Source organism: Eumetopias jubatus, unplaced genomic scaffold (genome assembly GCF_037043125.1).
Source record: "Eumetopias jubatus isolate StellerSeaLion01/CBP00866 unplaced genomic scaffold, mEumJub1_p1.0 scaffold_4, whole genome shotgun sequence".
NCBI lineage: Eukaryota > Metazoa > Chordata > Mammalia > Carnivora > Otariidae > Eumetopias > Eumetopias jubatus.
In genome coordinates this window covers 66,447,052-66,469,829 of record NW_028274810.1, presented here as the reverse complement: position 1 = coordinate 66,469,829, position 22,778 = coordinate 66,447,052, and the positions used below count along the sequence as shown (strand labels likewise).

The window sequence follows — 22,778 nt, the reverse complement described above, 5'->3', positions numbered from 1 at the left end:
TAAATACCATATGAATTCACAAATATGTGGAATTTAAGAAACAAAACAAATGAGCAAAGGGAAAGAGAGAGAGAGACAAACCAAGAAACAGTCTGTTAACTACAGAGAACAATGTGATGGTTACCAGAATGGAAGTTGGTGGGTGGGGGGTTAAATAGATGATGGAGATTAAGGAGGGCACTTGTGATGAGCACTGGGTGTTGTATGGAAGTGTTGAATCACTATATTGTACACCTGAAACTAATATTATACTGTATGTTAACTAACTGGAATATAAACAAAAACTTAAAAAAAAGAAACTATCCTATGTTTTTTATCCTTTCTCTTATTGATGTGACATATTACATTGATTGTTTTATCTATATTGAACCACCCTTGCATTCCCAGAGTAAATACCACTTGATCATCATAAATGATTTTTTTAATGTATTGTTGGATTTGGTTTGCTAATATTTTGCGGAGATTTTTCATCTATGTTCGTCAGAGATATTGACCTGTAGTTCTCTTTTTTTTTGTGGTGTCTTTATCTGGTGTTGGTATCAGGATAATGCTGGCCTCATAGAAAGAATTTGGAAGTTTTCCTTCCATTTCTATTTTTTGGAATAGTTTGAGAAGGATAGGTATTAGCTCTTTTTAAATGTTTGGTAGAATTTGCCTGTGAAGCTGCCTGATCCTGGACTTTTATTTTTTGGGAGTTTTTTGATTACTGATTCAATTTCATTGCTGGTAATCTGTTCAAATTTTCTGTTTCTCCCTACTTTAGTTTTGGTAGGTTATATGTTACTAGGAATTTATCCATTTCGTCTGAGTTGTTCAGTTTGTTGGCATATAGGTTTTCATAATATTCTGTTACAATTGTTTGTATTTCTGTGGTGTTGGTTGTTATTTCTCCTCTTCAGTAGTGATTTTATTTGGGTCCTTTCTCTTTCTCCCTTCCTCCCCCCCTTTTGATAAGTCTGGCTAAGGGTTTATCAATTTTGTTGATCTTTTCAAAGAACCAGTTCCTGTTTTCATTGATCTGTTATTGGGTTTTTTTAGTTTCTATATCACTTATTTTTGCTCTAATATTATTCTGTCTTTCCTTTTGCTGGGTTTGGGTTTTGTTTGTTCTTTTTCTAATTCCTTTAGACATAAGGTTAGGTTGTTTATTTGAGATTTTTCTTTCCTCTTGAGGTACGCCTGTATTGCTATTAACTTCCCTCTTAGAATTGCTTTTGCTGCATCCCAAAGATTTTAGATTATTGTGTTTTCATTTTCATTTGTTTCCATGTAATTTTTATTTCTTCTTTTAGTTTGTGGTTGACCCATTCATTGTTTGGTTGCATGTTATTTAACCACCATGTATTTGTGATCTTTCCAAATTTTTCATGGTTAATTTCTAGTTTCATAGCATTGTGGTCAGAAAAGATGCATGGTATGACCTTGATTTTCTTCAGTTTTGACACTTATCTTGTGGCCTAATATGTGATCTCTTCTGGAGAATGTTCTATGTGCACTTGAAAAGAATGTGTATTCTGCTGCTTTAGGATGTTCTGAATATATCTGTTAACTCCATTTGGTCCAGTGTGTCATTCAAAACCACTCTTTCCTTGTTTATTTTCTCTCCATCAATGTTTATAATCTCTCCATCAATGTGAGTGGCATGTTAAAGTCCCCTACTATTATTGTATCACTATCAATTATTTTCTTTATTTTGCTATTAACTGATTTATGTATTTGGGTGCTCCCATATTGGATGCATAAATATTTACAATTGTTATATCTTCTTGATGGATTGTCCTGTTTATTATTATATAGTATCCTTCTTTGTCTCTTGTTATAGTCTTTGTTTTAAAGTCTATTTTGTCCAATACAAGTATTGCTATCTGGCTTTCTTTTGACATCCATTTGCATCATGACTCTTTCTCCATCTCCACACTCTCAATCTTCAGGTGTCTTTAGGTCTGAAATAAGTCTCTTGTAGGCAGCATATAGATGGGTCTTGTTTGTTTGTTTTTTTTTTAATCAATTTTTTCACCCTATGTCTTTTGATTGGAGCAGTTAGTCCATTTACATTCAAAGTAATTATTGATAGATATGTTTTTATTGCCATTTTGTTATTGTTTTATGGTTGTTTCTATGATTTCCTAGATCCTTTCTTCTGCTCTTTTCCATGATATGTTGGCTTTCTTTAGTGATATACTTGGATTCCTTTTTCTTTATTTTTTGGATATCTATTGCTAGTTTTTTACCATCTGGATTGTTTTGTTTTCTATTTCATTGGTTTTCACTTTAGTTTTTAATATTCTTTTTCTTCTGTTTACTTTGGGCTTAATCTGCTCCACTTTAGTTTTTAAGGTTTTTCACACATTTTTTCCTAATATTGCAGTATTTTGGTGTAAATTTTCCCCTAAGTTCTGCTTTAATGGCATCCCAAAAATCCTGATAATGTTGTGTTTTCATTTTATTTGGGCTGAGTGTTCTATAAATGTTAATTAGATCCATGGTGACACAAGGCTCCAAAGTTCCCTGGGGATAATTTCCTTCCCAGTCAAACCTAAAAGGAGAAAGAACAGGAGAAAGATGCTTGAGAGGTTTTTATGACATCACTTCCATTCAGATTCCATTGTTTAGAACTCTGTCGTATGGCTTCACCTAATGGTATGGGAAGCTGGGACATGGTAGTCTAGCTTTTTGCCTGGGAAGAAGAGGAAAATGTATTTGGACAAACAACCAGAAATTTCTTTTCATTTTCTGGAAGAGCTTGTATAAGATAAGAAATACTTGAATCATGGGTATACAGTAGAAATTGTAAAGTTATTGGGGCCTGCTGTTTTCTTTGGGGGAAATTTTGTAACTGCTGATTCAGTTTAATGGATACATGTTCACTTAGGTTTTCTATTACTTCTTGAGTCACTTTTTAGGTACATATAATTTTGTATAAGTTTTAAAATGTATTAGCATAAATCTGTTCAAAGTATCTTCTTATTTTAAACTGCTGTAATTGTAATTATGTTCTTTCTTCATTTTAAATATTGCTTACTTGTACCTTTTTTTACTTGGTTGTTAATCTAACTAGAGATTTGTCGATCTTATTAGTCTTTACCAAAAATCTTAATTTGTATCCCATTAATTTCTGTTCATTATTTCTTTTCTCTACATTATTTGGGCTTATTTTGCTGGTTTTTTTCAACTTGCAATTTGCATGATAAGCTCATTAGTTTTCAACTTTCTTTTCTTTTTCTTTTTTTTAAGATTATTTATTTATTTATTTGACAGAGAGAGACACAGCGAGAGAGGGAACACAAGCAGGGGGAGTGGGAGAGGGAGAAGCAGGCTTCCTGCTGAGCAGGGAGCCCAATGCGGGGCTCCATCCCAGGACCTTGGGATCATGACCTGAGCCGAAGGCAGACGCTTAATGACTGAGCCACCCAGGCGCCCCTCAGCTTTCTTTTCTAGTATATGCATTTAGGGCCATACATTTCCCTTGAATTTGGCTCCAGCTTTGTTGCTATAAGTCTTTGTACATATCATTATTCATCACATCTATGTATTTTTAAACTTCCACTGATTTCTTCTTTAATGTGTGAGTTATTTACAGTGTGATTTTAAATTTCACAAGTATGGGAGCTTTTCTTAGGGTATATATTAGGTTATTAATTTCAAAATTTTCAGAGAATGTAGTATGTGTAAAATGATTCTGTAAAACTTGTTGAGTCTTTCTTGTTTTATGGCCTGGTATATGCATGTTAAGTTTGAGATGTCTTCCTGTTTTTTTTATGTTATTAATTCCTTGCAACATTATCTCATTTATTTCTAATTCTAATTGTGTAAGATAGATAGTATGACTCCCATTTTTCAAATAAGAACATTAAAGTCCAGCTAGCACAATAAGTAACTTTTCTATATTCGCAGACAGATCTAGTTAGTCTTATAACCACTTGGAACAAACACTAACTAAAAAAGTATGGTCAACTTTTTATACTGGTTGCATATGGGCCTTGCTTATATCTCATTATAGATTTTTAAACCTTTAGGGCAAGGAGTCATTCTTACTTAAATGGCTTTTTATCCCTCACTTGATATCTGAAACAGTGTTCTACACATATTTGGTGTTCAAAAGATTTTTGTTGATTGGGTACCTGGGTGGCTCATTCAGTTAAGTGACCAGCTCTTGGTTTTGGCTTGGGTCATGATCTCAGGGTTGTGAGATCAAGGCTCATAAGGGGCTCCACACTCAGCACAGAGTTGTCTTAAGATTCTTTCCCTTCCCTATCCTTCCCCCTCTGTTCCTCCCCCGCTTGCTCACTCTCTCTCAAATAAATACATAAAATCTTAAAAAAAAAAGGATTTTTGTTGAATTGGAGTAAACCTGAGACTGAAATCTGGCAAAATTCTAAAAGAAATAATAAACAGGTAATCTGTGAATACTCAAAAAATAAAACAGGACTTGTAGTTCTGGAATTATTGCAAAAAATAATCTGAAAACACTCTGATACAAGTACCTAATAATTCTGGGAAAAGTTATAGATATAGGTGTATATAGATAACATCTATATCTGTCTATATCCTTCAAATACCTCTATATATCTGTCTAAATCTAGACAGATATGTTAAAGGACAGATATATACATACATACATTGATAACTATATAAAGATATATCCTTTATATCAATATAAAGAATAGCTATAGATATATATGTTAAAGGATAGATGGGCTAACAAAGAGGGACCTACAAAGGCAATAAAGGTATAGATACATAAATGGAAGGAAAACTAAGTGAATTTATTTTACTGATGCCAAGGCAAAAGAGAGAGTGGCCAATAGTGACCCTTTGATTTTTGTGTTAATGAAGTTATTAATGGCCTTGGAAATAGATGTGAAGAAGTAGGAATTCTCATTTAGACTGCAAATGGTACCAAAAAAAAAAGAAAAAAGGATCAATTGTAAGCTGGGGGGTGCTGCCAAGAGAGAGTTTTATTTATTTTAAGATTTAAGACAATGTTCTTGGGGTGCCTGGGTAAGCTGGCTACCTTCAGCTAAGGTCATGATCTCAGAGTCCTGGGATCGAACCCTGCATTGGGCTCTCTGCTCAGTGGGGAGCCTGCTTCTCCCTCTGCCTGTGTCCCCTACTTGTGCTTCTTTCTCATTCACTCTATCAAATAAATAAATAAAGTCTTTTAAAAAAAGGACTTAATGTTCTTGCCTAGCTATCTCTTACTCAGTCTGTAAGATTCAGCTCAGGTGTTATCTCTAGGACTGTACCTGTACTTGATCAAACTCCTGTTGTCTTAGCACTATCAAAAGGTCTTTATCATAGCACTTAGAATATTTTAATGAACATATCCATTTAAATATCTTGTCTCCTGCAGATTATAAACTCTGTGATCATGTGTTATTTATCTTTCAATCACCAATTCTTGACAGAGGTTTGGCAATAGAAAATTCTCAGGCCATGTTTAAACTACGGAGCTTTTAAAAATTTACCCTTTTTATAAATCTACCTGTGACCACATTTTGACTTATTTCTTCCTTTATAACACCTATATACTTTTTAATTGCATTTATTCCTTTTCACATGTATGACCTTCTTACATACATACTTATATTATTACATATTTATAAACAACATAGTTATATTATTCATTTTTGTAATACTAGCATTTAGCATAGTGCCTATCATTCATTTATTGAATATTCAGTCATTTCTCGAGTAACCAGTCATTATTCTAAATTCCAAGAATACCATAATGAAAAAGATTTATCTTCTGGTAGAGGAAGACAGAATAGACAATAAACAAGTAAAGAAAATTATTTACAATAGTAATTATTAAAGACAAAGAAACAAAGTGAAATGATAGAGTAACTGCTGAAAGTGAGGAGTCATTATTTATTTATTATTTACTTATTTATTTTTAGAGAGAGAGGTGCACGCGATGAGTGGGGGTGGGGGGCAAAGGGAGAGGGAAAGAGAGAATCCTCAAGTAGACTCTCCGCTGAGCGCAGAGCCCAATGCAGGGCTCAGTCCCGGGACCCTGAGATCGTGACTAGAGCCGAAATCAAGGGCCTGCTACTCAAAACCAACTGAGTCACCCAGGCACCCCAGGAGAGTCATTACTTTAGACAGGATACTTAAGAGCAGAATCAAGAAAGTAAAAATACTACCTTTGTATATATATTGATTAAAACTTTAAAGTGAGAAGGGGATCTTAATGATTTACAGAGTCCAGCCTTTTCATTTTACAGATTGATTTAGAGAGATTGTGTGACTTGTTGAAGGTATTAACAAATATGTAATTTGTCTTTCTCTTGGTAAAGTGATGATTCTTTATACCTGTTTGGGATTTCCCTGAGATGTAAATGACCTGTTTAAACCAGGGACTATGATGGTGTACTAATCACACCTATTTTCTTGCTTAATGGAAATTTGAAAAAAAAAGAAAAGATAGAGGAGGGCAGGGATCTTCAGGGGAGACAGTTAAGTGCGCTATAATCACAGTCATAACAATAATGTTCTATAAGGAGACTTGTAGTATCAAAGTAAAGGTGTCAGGAATTATGTAAGAAGCTTCAAAGATTTTTTTTCTGAATTTTCTGGATACTCATGGTAGATAATACACACACACGCGAAGTCTAGAGTAGAAAATTGTAACTACAAGCCCTTACTCCAGGGATAACCATTGTTGATTATTTTCCTTATACAAATGTTTCTCCTCTTTCTTTATTTTTCTCTCTCTCTCTCTTTCTTTCTTTCTTTGTCTTTCTTTTTCACAAAATTGAAATTATATTATTTTTATATATTTTTTTAATATTTGAGAAAACCAGAAAAGTGAAAAGAAAAAGGAAAAGGACAAAGGATAACAAACACCCATGTAATCTACTAAATACATGTTTTTTGATCATATAAGCTTCAGATCTTTAATTTTTTAAAGAAATAAAACATTACAGATAAAGTCTGAGTTTACGTTCCATCTTTAGTCCCATTCCCCTCATTCCCTCTCCAGACACAACAAATTTAATGTATTTTAATACTTCTATTTCATTAATTTTTTTAGAAATAGTATTATTTTGTGTTTTCTTTTAATGTGCATACATGGAATCAATACATAATTGGAATAATTGAACATGAATTTATGGGAATTGCTTTTTGCACTGAACGTTATATTTTTCAGTTCTATTCATGCTGATATGTATATATCTAGTTTATTCATAAGTCTTAAGTGTTAACCTTGATGAATTTTCATTGAACACACCTATGTGACCAGCTCCCAGCTCAAGAAACAGAACATTACCAGCATTCCTGAACTCCCCAGATACCTATGTTTGAATTTTATGTCGGCCTTCTTTTGCCCAACATTATTTATGAAATTTATCTATTTTGTTGTGCATAGTTATAGTCTATTCTTTCCCATTTATAGAATATTTTGTTTTCTTAAATCAATTCAGTTTTTGAAATTTATCCATTCAACTGTTGATGGGCATTTGTGCAGTTTCTAATTTGTGGCTGTCTCAAATAGTGATGCTATAAACGTAGTACATATTTTTCTGAATGTATATGTATATGTTTCATTTTGGTATATGTCTAAAAATTGTTGGGTCATGGGTATGCCTATGTTCAGCTTTAATAATAGAGCCAAACAATTTTCCAAAGTATTGTACAAAACTACAATCACACCAATAGTGAATGAGAATTCAGGTTACTCTGCCTCCTTGGCAACAATTGACATTTTCTGTCATTTTCATTTTAGGCATCATATAGAGTAGTTGTTATTACCTCATTGTGGTTTAATTAGTACTTCCCTGATTGTTAATGAAGTTTTCATATGTGTATTGGCCATTTAGATATTCTTTTTTATGATATCCTTAAATATTTAGCATCCTTAATTATTTTTTTTCTAACAAATCTAAAGATATTAAGGGTCTCTATTCTCCACCCGATCTAGGTAAGGAAGGACCTTAGCAACTTTTAGATAACTATTGTTCCCTCACTTAGTGGTTGTGTACCTTCAAGCAAGTTTCTTAACTTTATTTTGCCTCAATTGTTTCTGCATCTAGAAAATGAGGAAATAATAGTACTTAACTCAGAGTTGTGAGAATTAAATGAGTTTAAATATATAATACACTGAACAGTGCCTGGCATGTAGTATTTACTATATGAATATCAGTTATTATCGTTGTTGTTGTTATTGGCAAAATGATAGACCATATATATCAAGGGGACAGAATAGAGATTTCAGAAGGAGACTGACACAAATATAGCTACTTGATTTTTGACAAGGGTGCAAAAGCAACTCAGTGAAGAAAGGATAGTCTTTTCAACAAATGGTGTTGGAGGCACTAGATATACATATCCAAAGGGGGGAAAAAGGAACTTGACCCATGCCTTACACCTTACGTAAAAATTAATTCAAAATGAATCATAAATTAAATGTAAAACATAAAACTATAAATCCTTTATAGGAAAACATAGGAGAAAATCTCTGTGGCCTGGGTTAGGCAAAGAGTTCTCAGATAGGACCATAACACAATCCATTCAAGGAAAAACTTAATAAATTAGACACCACCAAAATTTAAAAGTTTTGCTCTGTGAAAGACACTCTTAAGAGAATTGAAAAGACAAGCCATAGACTTGGAGAAAATATTTCCAAATCATGTATCTGACCAAGGACTTGAGGAATTCTAAAAAATCAGCAAAGATGTAAAAAAATACTTCACTGAACAAGACATATGGATGGCAATAAGCACATGCAAAGATGCTCAACATCATTATTCATTAAGGAAATGCAAATTAAAACCACAGTGAGATACCACTGTACATCTGTACATCTATTAGAATGTACATCTGTACATCTATTAGAATGACTGAAATAAAGCTAACGATATCAAGTGGTGGCAATGATGCAGAGCAAGTGGAACTATCATATAATGCTGGTGGGAAATAGATGATACAGACACTTTGGAAAGCAATGTGGCAGTTTCTTACACATTTAAATATATATTTACTACATGACACTACTGAACTAAAAACTTATGTTCAAACACCTTAATGCAAGTGTATAGTAGCTTTAATCTAACAACCCCAAACTGGAAACAAATGTCTCTCAGCTGGGGAATAAACAAACTGTGGTACATTTGTAAAATGGAATGTTACTCAGCAATAAAAAGAAACAAACTATTAATACATGCAACACAATGTAGGTGAATGTCAGATGCATTATGCTAAGTGAAAAAGGCCAGACTCAAAAGGCCACGTGCTGTATGATTCCATTTATATGAAATTCACATAAGGCAAAAGTATAAGGATGGAGAATAGGGATGGAAAATAAACAATGGTTGCCAGCAATTAAAGTGCTTGACCACTAAGAGGCAGTATGAGGAAATTTGGGGAAGTGATGGAAGTCTCACGTAACTTGGTTATGGTGCTGTGACAGATATTTTTTGTATTTGTCAAAACTTACAGAACTGCACACACACACAAATGAATTTTACTATATAAATTAAAAACTTTTTAAAATCCTTCTTAGGTTATTTCCCTGAATATTGCTTTTCCACTACTCTTATTTTTTCTTTTAGGAACCCTGTTACTTTTATATTATATATTCTTAATCTTTTCCAATCTCATATTTCCTTATATTTTTCATTTCTTTATGTAATTAGGTGAGTTTCTCAGTGTTATATTTCATCTCATTCATTGTGTTCAAAGAAGAATTTATCTTAAAATTTTTGAATTTTTCATTTTCTAAGATTCCTTCTTGGTCTTCTATTAGTGGTTCAGGACCCCCTTCCCTCAGAGATTTTGTTCATGTAGTCATTCACAGTGCCAAAGGATGATTTGGTCTAGGTCTTGTCTTGGTGATTTTCTCTGCTTCTTCTAGCTAATTCTTGCTTCCAGATCTCAGTGCTTCATATGCCTGTGGTTTTAGGCTCTACTTATTTTTCTGTGTTGCTTTTATTTCTTTGTCCCTAGAAATCTTTATCTTTTTTTCCCCAAAGTTTTATTTATTTAAATAATCTCTACACACTGTGTAGGGCTCGAACTCATGACCCCAACATCAAGAGTCACATGCTCTTCTGACTGAGCTGGCCAGGTGCCCCTAGAAATCTTTATATTTGAGTATGATTATGTCTTTTTAATTTTTTAAAAATATGCATTTTACCAATCTTGCTTTTATCAATGAATACTGTCTGATATTCTGTTATACCACTCTGCCAGTGATTCTCAGCTGGGGTAGTTTTGCCCCCCAGAATACATTTGCCTGGAGACATCTTTGGTACAATGCATAGAACAATCCCTACAACAAATTATCTGATCCAAAAGATCAATAGTATTGATGTTGAGAAATCCTGCACTAAATAATTAAAGAATATGATATTTTTTATATGTAACATCATCATAACTTATTTAATTGCCCTCCTAAGTTGTTTTACTTAGAAGTGTTTTTTTTTTTTTTTGTATTGTAAGTATCACTTTGATAAATAGCCTTCTATATTTTTTTGGTACCATTAATTAATTCCCAAATGTAGACATTTTCTGAACGCAAACAAAACGAAGATTTGAGAGGCATCATCTTGGAAGCTGGAAATTACTTAGGAAACAACAAAAATATGGGAACTACAAAGTCTTTATCATGTCATATTTTTAGTGGAACTTATAATATGTTCACACATAAAGATCTTCCATTAGTTTTATTTTTTTAAGATTTTATTTAAATTCCGGTTAATTAACATACAGTATAATATTAACTTCAGGTGTACAATTTAGTGATTCAACATTTCTATGCAACACCTGGCACTCATCACAAGTGCATCCTTAGTCCCCATCACCTTTTTAACCCATCCCCTCTGGTGATCATCAGTTTGTTCTCTATAGTTTTATACTTTTAAATCCTTTTTTTCCAGGTAATATGCAGTTGACCTTTGAACAACATGGGTTTGAACTGTGAGGGTCCACTTATATGTGGATGATTTTCGATATAGTATAGGACTATTAATGTATTTTCTCCTCCCTATAATTTTCTTAATAACATTTTCTTTTCTCTAGCTTATTTATTGTAAGACTACAGTATATAATACATAGAACATACAAAATATGTGTTAATCAACTGTTTATGTTATTGGTAAGGCTTCCAGTCTGCAGTAGGCTGTTGTTTATACATGTATATACATAAGTAGTTAAGTTTTCAGAGAGTCAAAAGTTATATGTGGATTTGTGAGTGTGCACAGAGTTGGTGCCCCTAATCCTCACATTGTTTAAGGGTCAGCTGTACTCTTAAATTGTTTTAAGGCCCTTTATGTTCTATACAGCTTTTTATGAAAGCTTCCTACAGCTTGCTTTATGGTTAGGTATCAGATTTCAGAATCTTAAGGAATACTTGACCAACCTGACTATAAATACCTCGTGCATTCTATATTCTTAATTCTTTTCAATACATACCAGTATTAAGATGATTTATAGAAGGAATAAGATAATAGAAAAAAACAGAGGACTGGCTTTAATCTGCTGCCTAATCTCAGTTCAGGTCTCTCTCTTACCTAGACCTCAATTTTATCACCTGTAAAATGAAGGAGTTATACCACATAATTCCTATAGGCTTTTCCAATTTTAAACCTGTGATATGCTATTATTTTATATTGCTTTTATTTAGGTTTTGGCCATGATCTTTTATTGTTCCTGGGATAAATAGAGATAAAACAAAGATTTCTAAAACATTTTAAAGTTCCTCATATTTGTTATTTATTACCCTCCATCTGCCTTCTTGTAGTGATTGATAATACAAATTTTAAAATGCAAAGTGTCTTATGTTGGAGGACTGCAAAGAATGATACTGGAAAAATAACAAAAATTTACAGCTAGACTGGGAAAGGAGAAAGCTAGATAAGAAAAAAGGAGGTGACAGCTGTACAAAAACAAACAAAACCTAGGTATCAAATTGAGGCAGGGTCAGAGAAATGTACCCTGGACCCTAATCACCATGAGGCCTTGTGTTGAAATTTGTTAGAATTGCACAGGACCCTAGAATTCAGGTTTCCCAACTTCCCGGTTAATGTTTTAACACTACAGTATGTCATATCATACATATTATTATGTCATTTAATTTTACCTAGAGAATGAAGATACATGCATGAAATAATCTTTTATAATTTATTTGTATAGGTTTTTTTAACCACTTAACTTATTTTCTGGCTGCTGGTGCTGTTACTTTGGGAATTGGTTTCTTTGCTTTGGCATCAGCTTTGTGGTTCCTGATTTGCAAACGAAGGTAAGGTTTATTAGAATGCTTAACTTTTTTTCCTCTTAAAAACTCAATGAAAGACTTTTTCAAATGGTATTAAATAAGTATAATAGCACTGATTCTGTAATTTGAGGTTTGGTTATAGACACTTTGATTGGGGAGGGAAAGTTTTACATGTTTAAAATAGCCCAGAAAGACAAGTCCTAGTAGTATAATAGTCTAAGTGCTGTAATAGCAATCTTCATGCATTAAAATTTTAAGGAATAATGAGACATATTTTATTTTCTAGAAGATGTGTGTTCAAATTATAAGGCTAGAAATTTAAAAAATTTTTGATTTCTAATTTAGAGGTTAAAAACATTACTGAGACAAAAAGACTCTTTCTTTAGGAGATATTTAAGAGAAGAGCTGACAGAATGCTTTGGTATAGTCTAAATGTAGTCTTTTGCCAGAGACAGAAAACCCTAAAATCTGGTGGTTTTGATTATTTTGTTCAGTATTTGCTTTGTCTGATGTTTAAAAATGTAAATTGTAATACGTTCTTACACACACTCTTCCAGTATTCCCTATCTCAGCAAATGAATGCATACTATCTATTCATTTGCACAAGTCAGAAAACTGGAAATTATTCACTTATTCATTCTTTTAACAAATATTTATTGGTGCCTGCCATTGTTCTAGGTACCAAGGATACAACTGTGAACAAGTTGACAGTTTCTGTTCCATAGACTAGCAGTGCTACTGGGAGGAGACAGATAATGAAAAATAAAATGGTCAGGGAATGTCTCTTCAAGTGGGCAGTATTTAATCTGAGATCAGAGTTAAAAGAAGGAGCCAACCATGTGAAGACTTTTGTCAAAGAGCTCTCTAGGCTGAAGGGTTAGGAAGTACAAAGACCCCATATGGGAATGTTCTTGGTATTGTTCAATAAAGGGAAAGAAGGCTAGTGTATAGACTGTAGTGAGTGAGGGAAATAATGATGAGACTGAAGATGTAGATGGGGGCTAGATCACATAGGATGTTGTAGGCCAAAATATGGAGTTTGGATTTTATTATTTATGCCATAATAAGGTTTTAAGCCAGAGAATGACATTATCAGCATAATAATGGCTAACATTGAGGGCTTACTACATGGTAGGCACTGTTGTGCTTTATACGTGATCTCATTTAACCACCCCATGAGGTAGCAGTAATATTATCTCTCTTTTAAGGACACTATAATGTCACCTATAGATGATTTACATTTTTATAAAACTTTTTAAAATTTGAGATATAATTCACATACAATATAATACATAGATTTTAAACATATGATGATGAATTTCAGCAAATATATTCCCATGTAATCACAACCACAGTCAAGATATATAACTTTCCATCACCCTGGAAAGTTCCCTTATGTTCCTTTCCAGGCATCACTCCCCACCTCCCACTCAGAGGCAGTCATTATTCTGATTTTTATTACCAGAGGTTAATTTTGTCTAGTCTTGAGTTACATGTAAATGGAATCATATGGACTTTTTTATGTTTGCTTTTTTGACTTAACATAATATTTTTGAGATTCATTCATGTCATTGTATTTATCTGTATTTCATTCTTTTTATTGATGATTTTTATTAATTGTATAAATATACCTCACTTTATTCTTAATGGACAGTTGGGTCATTTCCAGTTTTTAGTTCTTAGGAGTAAGGCTGCTATGAACGTTCTTGTATAAATCTTTTTGTACATGTGCTTTCACTTCTCTTGGGTAAATGCCTAAGAGTAGAATTACTGGATCATATGTGATTAACTTTGTAGCAAACTGCTGAACAGTTTTCCAAAGTGGGTACATACTCCTACCAGCAATATATGAGAGTTTTAATTCATTTTTTTTTAAGATTTTTCTTCTCTGTGAAGCCTGAATTTTAATTGAGCAAGGGTGAAAGCAGAGAATGTTAGGAGGCTATTGCATAGTCCAGGTCAGAGATGATAATGTCTTAGATTAATATGGAAGTAGAGGAGATAAAAAGAAGAGGTTGGATTTGGGGTGTGTTTTGCAGGTAAAGTTAGCAGGGCTTGTTTGATGGATTAGATAAGGTAAGGGAAGATAAATGAAATGGGAGAATTAATGCTAACACCTACGTTTTTACCATGAGCAACTGAGTAGTTGATCATGCCATTTACTGAGATGAGAATATGATTAGAGAGGGGAGCAAGTTGAGGGAATAGTGATAAACTAGGAGTTGCAATTTGGAAAGTCTTTTGGACATCCATTAGAAATGTCCCATACTCAGATATACATGTAGGACTTTCAGAAGAGAGTTTAAGGCTGAAGATTTAGGATATCAATGTATAGAGGGTATCTGAGGTCATAGAACTGGGTGAGACTAACCAGGGAGTGATTGTTGGAAGAAAAGAACCTAGGACTGTGCTCTTCAGCCCACCAACATTTAGAAATCTAGCAAAAGAATAGGAAGAATCAATATCTGAGAAGGAAAAACAGAAAGGTACACTGTCAAGGAAGTCAAAATTAGAAAATTTTCAGGGGGTGCTGGGAAGATGGCAGAGTAGGGGACCCTAAGCTCACCCTGTCCCATGTTTACAACTGGATATCATTCACATCCAAGTCAATAAACCGGAGAGTGATCCGAAGACTGGCAGAACAAACTCCACAACTAAATGTAGAGAAGAAGCTGCATGGGAGAGGTTAGGAAGAGCAGAAACTGTGGTCAGGAGCTCCCCACAGGAGGGAAAGAGCTGCAGTTGTGGAGAGGGGAAAACACCAGGAAGCCCACACAGAGAAAATGAATCCCCATAACCTCTGGCCTTGAAAACCAAAGGGGCTGAATTCTGTGAGTCTGTATAACCAGTAGAACTTGGAACCTGGAGTTTTAAAATTCAGAGGTAGTGATAGCCCACAAAGAGTCCCCACCCTTAAAGAGACAAGAGCCCAAGGAAAGGCAACATAGAAATGACAGCTTGCAGAATGGAGGGAGATCTGTTTATACTGATTTCAGAGAGTGTTGGAGGATTTCTATGGGAACAAAGGAGCTGGCAGGTGCCATTTTCCTCTCCTGGCACTGCCCAGGCACTTGCTACCTAACCTATTGGTACTGCGCTCTGTCCACAAGTTCTGAGAACTCACCAACTCCAAGCCTGCTGGTCTCGGCTCCAGGCTCACTGCAATTTTTGTTAATGCTGTGCATGCTGCACCTACCCACTGCCTCTACATGCTGTGCCCCCATGCCATCACACTTTGGGGGATCCAGCCTAGAACTAGTGGGTCAATGCAAATTTAACTAACACTGCATGTGCCCTGCCCAACCACCAAGTGCCACTGGTGGCCACCACCACCATCTTCATGTGCCATACCCCCAACAGCCATTTGGCCATTGGAGGTCCGGCCTAGGACTAGGGGTTCAGTGCAAATTGTGCTAACATCAAAATTTGCCCCCAAGCCCTTCTGCTGTCACACCCCCTCAGAGCCGGCCTACCTGGATCTCACTAATATCGTAGAGAGCAAGCACAGCCCACAACAGGCAAAGAGCCAGTGCAGATGTCTAGACGAAAATGAAAAGTGACTCAGACACCATAGCAGGACGCAAACAACATACATAGGAGACTCCTCTGAAGAACCAGGTTCTGGTGAATAGGGGACACTGCACTGCAGGGCACTACAGGACCTCTTCTTCATAAAGCCACTACTTTAAAGAACAGAACACACAATTGACTTTTGTAACACACAGAAACAGACACAGGTAGACAAATGAGGAGACAGAGTTGCAAATGAAAGAACAAGACAAAATCACAGCAGGATATCTTTTTTGTTTATTTGTTTTTAAATTTTATTATGCTATGTTAATCACCATACATTACATCATTAGTTTTTGATGTAGTGTTCCATCAGCAGGATATCCAAGAGAAAGAAAAATAATATGCCTGATACAGAATTTAAAGTAATGATCACAAAGATACTCACTGGACTTCAGGAAAGGGTGGAGGACATCAGTAAGAACCTTGACAAAAAGATAAAAAATAATATATCAAAGATGAAGAATGCAATAAATGAAATTAAAAATACAATAGATGCAATAAGTAGTAGGCTACAGGAAGCAGAGGAATGTATCAGTGACCTGGAGGAGAGAATAATGGAAAGCAATCAAGCTGAACAACGAGAAACAAATAAAATACTACATAATGAGAATAGACTTACAGAACTCAGTGGCTCCTTCAAGCACAATAACATTCATATTAGAGGGATCCCAGAAGGAAAAGAGAGAGAAAGGGAGGCAGAAAATGTATTTGCAGAAATAATAGCTAAAAACTTCCCAAACCTGGGGAGGGAAACAGAGATCCAGATACAGGAGGCACAGAGATTCCCCCAACAAATTCAACCCAAGAAGGTCCACACCAAGACATTTAGTAATTAAAGTGGCAAAAAATAGTGATAAAGAATTTTAAAGGTAGCAAGAGAAGACAGCTACATACAAAGGAAACTCCAAAAATCTATCAGCTGATTTTTTAGCAGAAACTTTGTGAGCCAAAAGAGGGTGGCATAATGTATTCCAAGTGATGAAAGGGAAAATTCTGCAGCCAAGAATACTTTACCCAGCAAAGCTATCATTCAGAATATAAGAAGAGATAAAGAGTTTCCCAAACAAAAGTTAAAAGAATTCATGGCCACTAAACCAGCCCTATAAGAAATGTTAAGGGGGACTCTGAATGGAAAACAAAAACCATTAAGTAAGAATAAGAAAAATAAGAATCACAAAATAAAAGGATGTAAAAAATCATATCAAATATCTGAAATGTAGAGGGGAGAAGAGTAAAAAATGAGTTTAAAAATAAGCGACTGTCAGCTTAATATAGTCTGCTAAGTGCAAAAGATGTTATGTATAAACCAAATGGTAATTACAAATCAAAAAACAGTAATAGATATGCAAAAAATAAACAGTAAGGAACCCAAATATGTCCCTAACCCCCCCCCCCAGCAAACCGTGAAGGAGAGAAAGCAAAGAAAGGATCAGAGAAAAATTACAAAAACAACCACAAAGCAAGTAACAAAATGGCAATCAATACATATCTATCAATAATTACTTTGAATGTAAATGGACTAACTGCTCCAATCAAAAGACATAGAGTGAAAGAGTGTATATAAAAAACAAGACCCAACTATAGGCTTCTTACAAGAGATTCACTACAGACCTAAAGACACCTGCAGATTGGAAGTGCAGAGATGAAGAAACATTCATCATGCAAATGGATGTCAAAAGAAAGCCAGAGTAGCAATACTTATATTGGACAAAATAGACTCTAAAATAAAGTCTATAAAGAGAAACAAAGAAGGACACTATATAATAATAAATAGAACAACCCAACAAGAAGATATAGCAATTGTAAATATTATTTATGCACCCAACATGGAAGTACCCAAATACATAAAACAGATAATAACAAACATAAAGGAAATATTCAGTAGTAATACAATAATAGTAGGGGACTTTAACTTCCATTTACATCAATGGACAGATCATCCAAACAGAAAATGAATAATGAAACAGTGACTTTGAATGATACACTGGACCAGATGGATTTAATGGATATGTTCAAAACATTCCAACCTAAAGCAGCGGAATACACATTCTTTTCAAGTGCACATGCAACATTCTCCAGAAGAGATCACGTGTTAAGACACAAAACAAGCCTCAACAAATTCAAAAAGATCAAAGTCGTACCATGCATCTTTTCTGACCACAATGCTTTGAAATTAGAAATCAACCACAAGAAAAAATCTGGAAAGACCACAAATACATGGAGATTAAATAATATGCTACTAAACAATGAATGGGTCAACCACGAAATAAAAGAAAAAATTAAAAAGTACATGGAGAAAAGATGGTGGAGGAGTAGGGGACCCTATTCCAACCAGTCCCTGGAATTGAGTTAGATATTTACCAGACCACTCTGAACAGCCATAAAATCAGCCTGAGATGTAAGAAGATAGATCTGGATCTCTACAAACAGAATATTGCAGGCCATTGGTTTCGAGGTATGAAGCAGGGAGCCGTGGTTCCGTGGGCAGATATCGGAGGATAAATGGCAGGGGGAGGGAGCTGAGCTGTCGGGATCCTACACCACTGGTGAACAAGAGCCTCCCGTGCTGGGATGGGGCACAGACTCACAGACCGGTAGCGATGGGGAAAGGACTTTAGGGTAGCTCCTTGGAAGGAAACCCGGAGCCAGGGGGCTGCGTGTGCGAACTGGGGGGCAGCTGGCAGTTTTAGAAGCACAAAGGGCAGAGGCGTGCCCCAACCTGGAGGCGAGGACTGGGAGTGCTGCTGAGGAGCGCACAACCCAGGATGCTGCAGTTTATAGCAGCACAGACAGAAATGGAGCTATGTGGCCTGGAGAGTTCACTGAAGAACAGACTGCAATCTCTCTGCTCTGAGGCAGAGGGTTGGAAACAATCTCTTCTGCCCTGACTCTCGGAAGAGACACAGAAAGCCGCCAGGGAAAGCTGCCAGAGAACAAAAGCCCCCCAAAACCGGTTTTCACTGAGTCCATCCCCTGCCACAGGGGTCAGGGCAACTCTGCCCAAACAGGGTTGCCTGAGTAACAGCGAGGCAGGCCCCTCCCCGAGAGGACAGGCTGGGAAAACAAGAGGCCAGCAACCCTAAGGTCCCTATAAAACAGGTGCATCTTGCTTGGATTGTGGTCAATAATTTGGACTCTATACATTCCTTCAACCACCCCTCAACAGAATGACTAGGAGGAGAAACCCCCAAAATAGGAAAAACTCAGAGACTATGATTTAGGCCACAGATCTACAAATGGATTCAGATATAACCAAGATGTCGGAGATGGAATTCAGGGTAGCAATTGTGAAGGCAATAGCTAGAATGGAGAAATCAATTAATGGCAACATAGACTCTCTAAGGGCAGAAATGAAAGCTGAATTGGCAGAACTTAAAAATGCTATCAATGAGATCAAATCTAATCTAGATAATCTAACAGCTAGGGTAAGCAAGGCAGAAGAATGAATTAGTGATCTAGAAGACCAATTAATAGACAAGAAGGAAAAAGAGGAGGCCAGGGAAAAACAACTCAGAATCCATGAAAACAGAATTAGAGAAATAAGTGACACCATGAAACGTTCCAATGTCAGAATTATTGGGATCCCTGAGGGATTGGAGAGAGAGGACTAGGGGATATATTTGAGCAAGTCGTAGCTAAGAACTTACCTAATATGGGGAATGAAACAAACATTCGTGTCCTAGAAGGAGAGAGGACCCCTCCCAAGATCAAGGAAAACAGGCCAACACCCCGGCATGTAATAGTAAAACTCGCAAATCTTAAGAACCAAGGAAACCATCTTAAGGGCAGTTGGGGGAAGAAATTCTATATGTACAGAGGGAGGAACATCAGAATAACATCAGAACTATCCACAGAGACCTGGCAAGCCAGAAGGGCCTGGCAAGACATATTCAGGGTACTAAACGAGAAGAACATGCAGCCAAGAATACTTTATCCCGCAAGGCTGTCATTTAGAATAGATGGAGAGGGGTGCCTTGGTGGCTCAGTCGTTAAGTTTCTGCCTTCAGCTCAGGTCATGATCCCGAGGTCCTGGGATTGAGCCCTGCATCAGCCTCCCTGCTCAGTGGGAAGCCTGCTTCTCCCTCTCCCACTCCCCCTGCTCGTGTTCCCTCTCTTGCTGTGTCTCTCTCTGTCAAATAAATAAATAAAATCTAAAAAAAAAAAAAAAAAAAAACAGAATGGATGGAGAGATGCAGAACTTCCAAGACCAGCAGAAACTGAAAGAATATGTGACCACTAAGCTGGCCCTGCAAGAAATATTAAGAGGGGCTCTATAAAAGGAGAAAGACCCCAAGAGTGATATAGAACAGAAATTTATAGGGACAATCTATAAAAACAAGGTCTTCACAGGCAACATGATGACAATAAATTCATATCTTTCAATAATCACTCTCAACGTGAATGGCCTAAATGCTCCCATAAAATGGCACAGGGTTGCAGGTTGGATAAAAAGACAGGACCCATCCATATGCTGTCTACAAGAGACTCATTTTGAACCTAAAGATACATCCAGACTGAAAGTGAAGGGATGGAGATCAATTTTCCATGCCAACGAACCTCAAAAGAAAGCTGGGGTGGCAGTTCTTATATCAGACAAATTAGATTTTAAACTAAAGACTGTAGTTAGAGACACAGAAGGACACTATATCATTCTTAAAGTGTCTATCCAACAAGAAGATCTAATAAGTGTAAATATCTATGCCCCCCAACATGGGAGCAGCCATCAACATAAGCCAACTGTTAACCAAAATAAAGAGTCATATTGATAACAATACGTTAATTGTAGGAGACCTCAATACTCCACTCTCAGCAATAGACAGATCATTTAAGCAGAAAATCAACAAAGAAACAAGAGCTTTGAATGACACACTGGACCAGATGGACCTCATAGATAAATACAGAACATTCCACCCTAAAACAACAGAATACACATTCTTTTCAAGTGCACATGGAACTTTCTCCAGAATAGACCACATACTGGGTCACAGATCAGGGCTCAACTGATACCAAAAGACTGAGATTATTCCCTGCATATTCTCAGACCATAATGCTTTAAAACTGGAACTCAATCACAAGAAAACATTTGGAAGAAATTCAAACACTGGGAAGCTAAAGACCACTCTGCTCAACAATGTTTGGGTCAACCAGAAAATCAAAGAAGAACTTAAACAATTAATGGAAACCAATAAAAATGAAAACACATCAGTCCAAAACCTATGAGATACTGCAAAGGCAGTCCTAAGGGGGAAATACATAGCCATCCAAGCCTCACTCAAAAAAATAGAAAATCCAAAATTCACCAACTAACTTTACATCTTAAGGACTAGAGAAAAAGCAACAAACAATGCCCAAGCCATGCATTAGAAGAGAAATAATTAAGATTAGAGTAGAGATCAATGAATTAGAAGCCAGAAAAACAGCAGATCAGATCAACGAAACTAGAAGATCGTTCTTTGAAAGAATTACTAAGATGGATAAACCACTGGTGAAACTTATCCAAAAGAAAAAAGACCCAAATTAATAAAATTATGAATGAAAGGGGAGAGATCACAACTAACACCAAGGAAATAGAAACAATTATTAGAAATTATTATCAAGAACTATATGCCAATAAATTGAGTAACCTGCATGAAATGGATGCCTTCCTGGAAACCTATAAACTCCCAAGACTGAAACAGGAAGAAATTGACAACCTGAATAGGCCAATAACCAGTAACGAGATTGAAGCAGTGATCAAAAACCTCCCAAAAAACAAGAGTCCAGGGCCTGATGGAGTCCCTGGGGAATTCTACCAAACATTCAAAGAAGAAGTAATACCTATTCTTCTGAAGCTGTTTCAAAAAATAGAAACAGAAGGAAAGCTTCCAGACTCATTCTATGAGGCCAGCGTTAGCTTAATCCCCAAACCAGGCAAAGACCCCATCAAAAAGGAGAATTTCAGACTGATATCCCTGATGAATATGGATTCCAAAATCCTCAACTAAATCCTAGCTAATAGGATCCAACAATACATTAAAAGGATCATCCACCATGACCAAGTAGGATTTATCCCCAGGATGCAAGGGTGGTTCAACATTCGCAAATCAATCAATGTGATAGAACACATTAATAATAGAGAGAGAAGAACCATATGGTCCTCTCAGTTGATGCAGAAAAAGCATTTGACAAAATATAGCATCCTTTCCTGATTAAAACTCTTCAGAGTATAGGGATAGAGGGAACATTCCTCAAGTTCATAAAATCCATCTATGAAAAATCCACAGCGAATATCATCCTCAATGGGGAAAAGCTGAGAGCCTATCCCTTAAGATCAGGAACATGTCAAGGATGCCCACTCTCGCCACTATTGTTCAACATAGTACTAGAAGTCCTAGCAACAGCAATCAGACAACAAAAAGAAATAAAAGGTATTAACATTGGCAAAGAAGAAGTCAAACTCTCTCTTTTCGCAGATGACATGATACTTTATGTGGAAATCCCAAAAGACTCCACCCCCAAATTACTAGAACTCATACAGCAATTCAGTAATGTGGCAGGATACACAATCAATGCACAGAAATCAGTTGCTTTCTTATACACTAACAATGCAACTGTAGAAAGAGAAATTAGTGAAATGATTCCATTTACAATAGCACCAAAAACCATACGATACCTTGGAATAAACCTAAGCAAAGAGGTAAAGGATCTATACTCTAGGAACTACAGAACACTCATGAAAGAAATTGAAGAAGACACAAAAGGATGGAAAAACATTCCATGCTCATGGATCGGAAGAATAAACATTGTTAAAATGTCTGTGCTGCCCAGAGCAATCTATACCTTCAATGCCATCCGATCAAAATTCCAATGACATTTTTCAAAGTGCTGGAACAAACAATCCTAAAATTTGTATGGAATCAGAAAAGACCCCGAATCGCCAAGGAAATGTTGAAAATGAAAAACAAAGCTGGGGGCATCACGTTGCCCGATTTCAAGGTATATTACAAAG

General features: G+C 35.9%; 1 protein-coding gene across 1 annotated transcript in view; it reads left to right on the top strand.

The window, feature by feature from the left end:
• Window positions 1-2,624: 2,624 nt before the first annotated feature.
• Window positions 2,625-22,778, top strand: part of CUNH1orf185 (chromosome unknown C1orf185 homolog) — a 38,075-nt gene continuing 17,921 nt past the window's right edge. Inside the window, exons 1-2 of the mRNA XM_028106747.2 lie at window positions 2,625-2,640; window positions 12,136-12,241. Of these exons, the coding sequence (XP_027962548.1) occupies window positions 2,625-2,640; window positions 12,136-12,241 (122 nt within the window). The remainder of the gene's footprint in view (window positions 2,641-12,135; window positions 12,242-22,778) is intronic.